This window comes from Lonchura striata, chromosome 6 (genome assembly GCF_046129695.1).
Source record: "Lonchura striata isolate bLonStr1 chromosome 6, bLonStr1.mat, whole genome shotgun sequence".
NCBI lineage: Eukaryota > Metazoa > Chordata > Aves > Passeriformes > Estrildidae > Lonchura > Lonchura striata.
Genome location: NC_134608.1, coordinates 36,506,746 through 36,516,315, shown reverse-complemented (window position 1 = coordinate 36,516,315; position 9,570 = coordinate 36,506,746). Strand labels below are relative to the sequence as shown.

At 36.8% G+C, this 9,570-nt stretch overlaps 1 protein-coding gene across 1 annotated transcript in view; it reads right to left on the bottom strand.

Annotated features, from left to right (window-relative positions):
- Positions 1-2,440: 2,440 nt before the first annotated feature.
- The window catches only part of LOC110472158 (cytosolic phospholipase A2 epsilon), a 28,448-nt gene continuing 21,318 nt past the window's right edge, over positions 2,441-9,570 (bottom strand). Inside the window, exons 13-20 of the mRNA XM_031504931.2 lie at positions 8,678-8,900; positions 7,633-7,747; positions 6,731-6,868; positions 6,349-6,456; positions 5,361-5,552; positions 4,736-4,905; positions 3,532-3,718; positions 2,441-2,649 (exon numbers count right to left, since the gene is read on the bottom strand). Coding sequence (XP_031360791.2) covers positions 2,441-2,649; positions 3,532-3,718; positions 4,736-4,905; positions 5,361-5,552; positions 6,349-6,456; positions 6,731-6,868; positions 7,633-7,747; positions 8,678-8,900 — 1,342 coding nt within the window. The remainder of the gene's footprint in view (positions 2,650-3,531; positions 3,719-4,735; positions 4,906-5,360; positions 5,553-6,348; positions 6,457-6,730; positions 6,869-7,632; positions 7,748-8,677; positions 8,901-9,570) is intronic.

Below are 9,570 nucleotides of genomic sequence, written 5' to 3'. Positions count from 1 at the left end.
AGGATATATTTGGGAGGATGAAATAAATGTTGAAATCAATGTTAATTACTCCTCATGTTTGCACATACTCTTTATGTCATCACATTTCTAAGACTTCACTGCACAGGACATTATACAGCATGTGAGGTGGTCCCTGCCTCACTGAGGGAATAGACAAAATTACTACACAAGAAATAAAAAAAATTTGTTTCAATTTTGTCTTTTTAAAATCATCCTTGCTATTATAAAAGTTAACAGATCAACCAATTTCAAAATAATCCCATTTCACTTTGCAATTAATTGAGAACCCATTGTTAAAGGTAACTTCAATGACATTATATAATTTGATTTCCTAAAATAGAATATAATTTCCTAAAATAAAACTTTAATACATTCTAACCTAAGAACTAGATCCAACAAATGTCACCCAGGCAAATTTTTAACACATTAAGGATGGGTAACTAGCAGATCACAGAAGCAGCAGTAAAAAGAAGGCAACCCAAAAGGAAAATATTCCTAGAGACGGCAAAAGCTCAGTTACAAGCCTACATGTTTTTATCAGTCATCCAGAATATCTTGAAATTAAAAATAATATATATATAATATTTATATACCTATATATATATAAAACAATCACCATTGGTACTTTGTTTCAAAAAGACAATATTGAAACACTGAGGAAACTGAAGTTTCAGAGTAGTAGGAGCTCTTAGAGAGGGAAAGGCAGATTTTGTGTCAGCCAGCAGGACACAAAGAAAAGCAGCATTAATCAGTCTCAGGGTACATATTGCACCTACCTGGCTTTTTTCCAACCTACTGTTGAGCAAGATTCCCCTGTAAAACAGACTGAAACATCCTCCATCCTACTTTGTTTCATTTCCAGCAAAAAGGTCTAGGAAACCATGACAGTAAACAGAAAGATATCTCTTGAAAGGACCCAGAAGCATCCCATGAACTAGCTATTCTAGTGTACAGAAGCAGAACTACAATTATAGCTGCCTCATACATTGAGGGACAATAATCTAGATTTAAATATACAATATTGTAGCTGAAAGCAGGGTTACACTGTGCTCTTTCAAGAGTTTCGGATATATGAACACAATGAACGTGCTCATAAGTGAAAAACTTTATCCTCTCCTTCTCCTCCTGCACCCAAAGTGCTCTTAGATGCCCCATCAGCTGGTTATTTTTTTTAGAAATAAATCAAATAATCCTTTTCTACCATCCATTACCTAAAACTTCATTCCATTAAAAAAAATTGTTGTTTCTGAAGATAGTCAAGACTATCCTGATCTCAACACTAACTTTGCCCTGGTGACTGTCTTAATTTCCTTGCAACAGTGGAAGTCTTTTATTAACAAAAGGAAGATAATCAAAAACATTTTCTGAGCTCCTGTGACTAATCTCTTCATAAATCACAACTCCACAGTACAAGGCTGATGTTGTGAAAGACTTGTGCTTGTGATCTGCCCATTAGAGAGTGGTGAGAGGAGTCTTTGGCAACTACTGTCCCCCAAAAGACCCCTAGGATTTTTGATAATGAGAAACCAGAATCTCAGAACAATCCCTGCAAAGACCATTTTCCTGTAAGTGTTGAACAAGTGTGAAAGGTATATCTGGAAAGGATCCCAAAAGGGTCTCTTGTATTGCCTATTCTACACAAACAGCTACCAGCCACTTCCCATCTTATGAAACACTGGAAGAAATTACAAGGTCATCCTTCAGGAACAGTAAAGGCAGGTAAAGATGCGTGAGACAGGACACTTAGCAGAAACTCCAAGAGAAAAGTGAAGGAAAGTTGGGCAATACGTCTACTGCTTAGGCTGAACATGAGTGGTTCTGGGAGCAGCAGCTCAGAGAGCACATGTTTCATCTGAAACAATGATCTAATTCAGGGGTAGTTTTTTATTGCTGTTGAAAACTGTACACTGATACTAACTTCAGAAACTTTTTTTCAAAGACTTGTGAAGACAGTTAAATAAAAATCTCATAGTGGACAGACAATCAAATCAGAGATGACAACCTTCAATAATTAAATAAGCAAGACTAGCACAATGAATTATTTACCAAAAAAAATCCAGTTCAAGGGATTGTTGTTCTGTCACACAGAAAATACAGCATATAAAGACTATTTTGATACAAATTTTAATGTGCCACATAATTCATTATTATCTTCCACAACATTATAATAACTTATATTGAATATATATAACAATTAGTAAAGTAACTTGGTCACAAAACTAAAAACAAATTTACTGCATTGAAGTTTGTTTTGGATTAAACCACTGGTAAATTCCAATCTGTCTGAAGAGCCATGTAAATAGAGTCGAGTCTAGAATGTCCTCAGGATGATGTGATTTCCACTGCAAGTATCACTGATAAGAATCAAGCATCTTGACCTCACCAAACCATATGCAACCCAAGAAATCCCACATGAAAGACTGAAAATAGTGTGTGGTGGTTAATAATTCCGCTGCTTCCTCCGTGCCACTGCCAAGCGCAAGGCCTGAATAATCAACTTCTCATTGTTCAGGACATTGTAATCCGTCAGTTTCACCAGTTTGTCAAAATTCTCTTCACTGAAACACACCTCTCTTGTTGTAAATGGAGAGAGGATGCTGGAGACATCAACTTTGCCTTCAGCCATCTCTTCAGGACTCCTTTCCGCACCTAAGGGGACAAACCACAGGGAGATGCACCAATAAGGTTTTTATTGCTGTATGTGGCTCCTATCAGTATTTACATAATTATAGGTACAAAAGGGAGACTTGGAAGGAAAGATATAATTTGCCAGAGGCAAGTAAAAATACTGTGCTAGTAGCACTGTATTCTTCAGCACCTGGATCAAGCCTCTGTCCAAATATGATTTTACATCATTTGATATTTACATCTCTCAAACAGCTTGAAGTCAGAAGAACATTAGCAGCAGCCATGCTAGACCACTGCTGGGACAACACAGTCTTTTTTACCCCACTAGAAAAGCACAAGCAAAAAGGAAACCAGACACTCTTGTACTAGACAAAATAATAGCCACCTCACTGAAAGTTCAGGAGAAATAATTGCACTCAGAGGACATAATTCAATTAAAACCAAAGATCTTTGTCCACTCAAGCCTCAGTATGGGAGATTACTTTTAAATATGTGAAAAAATCTTGAATGAATGGGCTTCACACCAAAACCACCAGAAGGTTTTTCCTCATCTTTGTTTGCAAGCAGCAGTGCATGACAAGTCCATGTCTGTAGAGCAAAACATCTTGTGTTGAGAACCAACCCTTCAAGGTATAGAAGTATCAGAAGTTTTGCTTTCATACTAACTCTAGTTGTTCTTGTAAAATAAGTGCCTGTGCTTTAAGAATCTCAAGTGCTTTAAGAAAGACTCTGGAGTTCATATAGTTCAGATGTACTGACACAGAAGATTTTTTTTTCAGTGATGAGACCCATGCTGGCATTGGAAAGGTCAGAGATGACAGTAACAAATACATCAGATATGAAATGGAAAGAATTCACTAGGAAAACAACTTTTTATTAAAATTGTTATCACAGATGACTCACCAGGAGCTTTATATTTCTTGAAGGTGTCATTTACTAGGGGAAAGAAAAGCACTGTTGGAGCTTGTGGACTGTCAGCATCTTCAAACACATAGCACTCCTTCAAGTTTTCCCTGTCTTCCTCACTTATCTCAATTTTGGGAAATGGAATTTCTTGCTCTGAGAAGTACTTTGCAATCTGATCCAGAGGCTGGATGAAAGAAAAAAAAATATATATATAATTATTACAAACAATCAAAACTAATACAGAGACCTGAATATTTTAAACTGTAGCAGCTAACAGGAATATTCTAAGGTTTGAATCTCCCTCTGGCAAGATATTAAATTTCAGCTGGAAACAATCATAACCATACCAGACACTACAGTTTATCTTATTTTCCACATTGCTTTAGGCAAAACAAGAAAACAGTCACTTTCTCTGAACTTGGAAATTAATCCAAAACCCACAGGTCAGATTTTATTATTCCATTGAAAGAAGTTCATAAGGGGAAGGCAAAGAAATTACAAGAATTGAGAAGGGACACATCAGTCCAGATTACTCTGCATCATTGTCTTGACTTCATTTTTTACCATTTTCTCAGTCTTTGTCTGCTGCATAATTGGTGTTCCTTGATAATGAATCCCTATTAATAAACACACTTATCAACATATCTTGTGACCTCATAAAAAACTTTAATAGCTATATTTACTATAAACCTATGGTTTTTGTATTATTATTATATACACAACACTATTATATTATTTCAAATTATGAATCAATCTGGCATTAGCCACTAAATTTCCATAGGATTGGTATGAGATATAAAGGCCAAGACAGGTTTTTCATTTAGTCTGTTAAAGTGTTTTCAGGACTTTCCATTGCCCTTGTAATTTGTTCAGTACAAGGATAACCAAAATCAGTAGCAGAGTTTCAGACCACTCCATTAATTTATAATATAATACATAATATAATCCATCCATTTTTAAAAACTATTGGATCCACTGCAGTGAAGACCTTGATGATTTTGAAATGCCTATACCCATCATCATCCTCTAATATCCTTCTTAGTTACTGAGAAATAAATCACCTAATGATCTAAATAATAAATTAGATAATAATAATGTAATTCACATTCCAGTACTGAAAAGTTAGGTGTTTTACCTGACAATTGGTAGAGACCAAAAGTCCATGAAAGAAAAAGATCTCAGATACCATGGCTTTTCTTACCAGTGTTTGGGACCCTCCACTGTAATTCAAATGGAGGATGACATCGACTTCCCTTTTCGATCTCAAAAGTGGTGGGTAGCTGGTATTAATGAAAAAGCCAGTATCAACCAGGGAGAGCTCATTGTCTGCTGTTTCCATCAGTTTATTTGGAAGGGAGTCTATTACTGTGTCTGAAACATAATTATTTATCATTACTACAAATAAAACACAAGAATTGATTTCTCCTCTGAAGGAAAGTAAAGAATAAAGAACCAAGAATTTTGCCCTCACTCTAGCTCTAATTAATTAAAGGAGTAAGTGACATGCTACTGCTTTTTCCTTCCCCCTTCCTGGGCACCGCAGGCTGCTTTAGGCCTACAGGGGAGATCTCTCCAGCAGCCTTAGGCTGAGCTCACTTTATCCATAGGAACATAATCCCCAGACAGCCAGATACAATTTCACCCTTCAACACCCCGCACCAAAACTGAAATGCTGTTCAAATCTGGCTTTCATGTTTTCCATTTGTAAAGAGAGAAGTGTATTTCAGAAGTCACTCTCAGCTCCTTCTCTTTGTTGGAAATCCTAAGCAAATTCCAAAACCTAAACCTTCTTAGAATATTACTGAAAAGCATGCTGTTTACTGTGCCTTTCCAGGTAGAAAATCCTTCACTCTCCAGGTACTTGTTATGCAGCTGGAAGCCTCTGATGAAATTGGGATACTGTGCAATGGTTGGACGTCCTGTTAAGACATCTCGCAGAGTGGAGGAGAAGACACTTGAGGGAGTGAATAGACACGTGTCTACTTCATAGGGATTCACAGACAGAAAGGGTTCTTCTGCTGCAAAATGGAAAGAAGAAATTTTAAGTTTAGAATAATTTTCTGAAATGGCCAATATTTTGAAAAATGGAGTGACTAATAACAACAGGTATAATCATCCCCCACCCCAAATTTAATCAAACATAATTATAAGCCTTTAAAGTCTATGCCACCATATAAAATTCATCATTAGACAATGAATTAAATGACCAGCTGACAGGCAGTAAGGCTGACAGGCAGTAAGGACCACCTTTCACTCTAAGCTTCCTCAAATAATGCCCACCACTAATGCAGCATGTGGTGGAGGGTTGAGCAGTCCCAAAATATATGAGAGATCTGTCAACAGGACACCTTCAGAATGCATGTCAGTGTCACCCAGTGTCAAGTAAGTTAGGAGACCAGTCATTACAGATTCCCTGTGCAATTAACAGCAAGAGCAAGCTTTCCCCATGGATGGTTCAGTGGAGAAATCATCCTCTGCAAGATCCATTTTCTCTACCCATGTTATTACTGGCCAAGAAGGACCATATCCTAATTTAGCAATCTTAAGATGCGTTTTTGATACAACATTATTTTTATATGTCTGATGGAGGCTGGTTTTGTGTCTGTATGACCTTCAGGAAAAAGTGCAGCTTTTATAAAGCTTTTTCAAAGAAGTGCAATTTAGTTTTAAATCAGGCAGAAAAAGATTCTTAGTTGACATCTCTGCTTTTCTTTCCTTATCTTTTACTCTCTGACAGCATTTCTTAATACATTAGACATCTTCACAGAACATAAGCAATACATACCAGGGGTGCAAAAAAATTTAAAATCTCACCTATATCTTTTACTCTGTCTCTGGTCCATCTGCACCAGAAATCTTCTGAATCAGCAGCCAAATTCCAGACATACATTGCATCTATGGAAAATATACTACTCCACATGCCTATAACGTGAAAGAGGAATAGAAGCTGATTGATGGAGTGGCCTCAGAAGAATCTTAATTGATACATACCTTCAGTTCTTCCCATTGGATACTTCCTTTCTGTCTGTACAGATGCCTTTGTGGGCATACTTCATGAGTACATCCTTGCTAATGTAAAGTCACACCTGCTCAACCTGTCTGCTGGTGCCTTCCCAGTGGTGCCCACCACAGACCATGTGCTCAACCATACCAGCTGTCTCTCCTCTAGACCACCTTTCCCCAAGTCAACAGTCACCTTGCATATAGCAGATCCGAGTCTCTGAGAGCTTCTTCACCATCCTTCCCATAAAGAATTGACTTCCAAAGTGTTCTGCGCGAATAGATGCTCCATATTTCAGCAGACCAACTTCATAAGGAGTGAACTCCAGCCACTCTATGGTTACAGCAGACAGACCATGAAAAAGCAACATGTTAGACAACTTGTTAGATTATACTAAACAAGGAGTTCCAGGCAGCAAACACAATGAGACAGACACTGGCAAGTTCATGGCATGCCATTCACCAGCCATGGCTGTATCTCTACTGCCAGCAGTGCTGATGCCATGAGGTCCTTCCACACTGTGGCAGGGCAGTTCCAGGCTGTGATACAGCAACCTCCAGCAAAAAAAGCCCTAGTCGGAATGAAACCACAGGCATTCCCTTAATAGAGATAATATTACCCCAAAGTATGTGTTGCTCATGCATAATTTATTTCCTTTAGGGCTCTAGTGACAGAGCTTAGCATTCACTTGGTGTCATGTACTTAGCTGTACACGTTAAACAAATACTGTGAAAATTAATAGTAGAGGAAATAGTGATTTTCCTGACATTGGACCAAAAATTCCAAAGATTTTTCTTTAAGTGATCAAAATAAGACCACATGGAACCCTATAGAATTTGTTTCATTTATTTTTGTGGCAGGATAAACTGTGTTTCCACTTTCAGGAAAATAAAGAACTCAAATTCTAAATATAAAACACATTTGTATTTTTTTTCTAAATTTTGGTCACTATTTAATGAAAACTTAATGACTTATTGGGGGTTTTGTTTGCAATTAGAATGAAAATACTATTGTATTAATAAATCTGTTTATATTCATATCATCTTAGTTTAGTTTAAATTATAAATTTATTAAGAAATCTAAATCATAACCATTACCTCTGAATGCCTGGGCACTATAGTTGGACTTGAGGTTGATGGCCACATAGATGGGCAGTGGATTCTGGCCATTATCCACTGCCTGACGCTGGTCCGAGAGTCTATGCTCATCTTTCTGGTTTTGATTAAAAAGGGTTAATTGAATGAGGTGAAAAACAACTTGCACTTCAAATAATATAATATGAATTATCAGCCCTAGCCAGCTTTATTCAAGTTCTCCTTTCCATTCCCAAGTAACAGGATTGTTCTGAAATATCTGCCATGGGATATTCCAAACTTGTCAAGTATCCCATAAGAAGCAGCTATACCCTATATGAGTTCTCAGATTTTGAGATAAACAGAGAAGTTGATTGTAGATTCAGCCAGAAAAAAATAAACCAAAAAACAGTTCCAGGGAAAATCATGCAGCTAAGTGAAAGGTAAAGTTCTTTCCTTGGCTGGGTCTTAGCAAAGAATTGATCATATTTTAAGGTATTTTACAAATATATGCATATTCAAGAATATATTCTATTGCACATGACAATTTAAAACTTCATTGTACAAACTTAAACCAGAAGGAAACTGTTTAAGATACACTACTTTTAAATTAAGAAAATTTCTTAAAACTTGGTATCATATTTAGAAAATGGGTTTTGTCACCATGTGAACCATATGCAGTCTATACCTACATCATTTTATAAATGCATATCTTCATTTATGCTAGAGAAGCAAATTATTTCAAATTTAAGTGCCACTTCTAGCCAGAATATTTTATGTCCAAAATTATCCAAAATTACTTAAAATTCAAAACTTTTTTTTTTTCAGGGAGATTTTCTTTCTTTAGGGAGAAAGAACACTTAACTGTTATGACATGGCTCCTTCAGTTCAAGGTCAACCTCTCTTTACATCTAGAGCAGTGTTTTAATAATGGATCTAAATATTTAATATTTAATCAAATCCTAAACTAATTATTTGCATCAATATTAGTGAATGGCATCCAGGATTTATTTTCTTCTCCACTGCAGCTATAGCAGCTCAGCAGTTATGTGGGAAAAGGGAGCAGTACCTTATCGTGTAGCATGGATTCAATGACAAGTCCCCAAAGGTCTATGAAAGAAGTGTTATGTCCTTCTTTAGTCCTCTCCATCAGGTCATTGTAATAGTACTTCAGACAATCCAAAGAAAAACAGCAGATCTTGGATTTGGTTACTTGCTTGCGAGCTTCCTTGATTGCATCCTCTAGATATTTTTGTGACCAATTAGCATCTTCATATAAGTTTGCCATGGTCCTGAAGAAATGTTAGTAGAAAATAATGAAAGAAGCGTAATGCTGTGGTTTATTTTCAGAAAACAGATGTGCAACATGTTTGCCTGTTTCTTAATTCTTATGGGTTTCACAATTAAAATACTCTCATTTCAGGAGCAAACAAAACCTCCAAGATTTCCTGGTTTGAATATGTTAAAATGGGTTCAAAAATCATCTTGAAATTCAAGGAAGAAAAGAAACCAAGACCCAAGGCTATTAAATTCAAAGGTTCCAGGGAGCAGTCACTACTACTCTGCTCTAGTCCTGCATCTGTTCCCATATATCTGCTGCAAATGGCTTGTGTCAGCGAGAAAGCTGGGCAGTTTTGGGCATGTCCTCATATGACCATTCTTACTTGTCCCCTTAAAATCATAACAGGTACAGACAGCTACATTCAGATCTCCACATATATACAGAGAAGTTAAAAGAAAGTTTGGACTTACATTGAAGTTTGGACTTACATAAAGTGACACAAAATTCAGTGAAAAAAATTTCTCCACTTCCAAACAGGAGTAGGAGGGGTACCTAGAACCTACTTGATTAAATACTTCAGTTATTTCAGTATGACATCATCTGCTCTATGCCCACTGGGAGAACAGAGCACGTCACAACAAGCCACCATATCTGCAGTCTCTCCAAGGTCAGTGACTTGA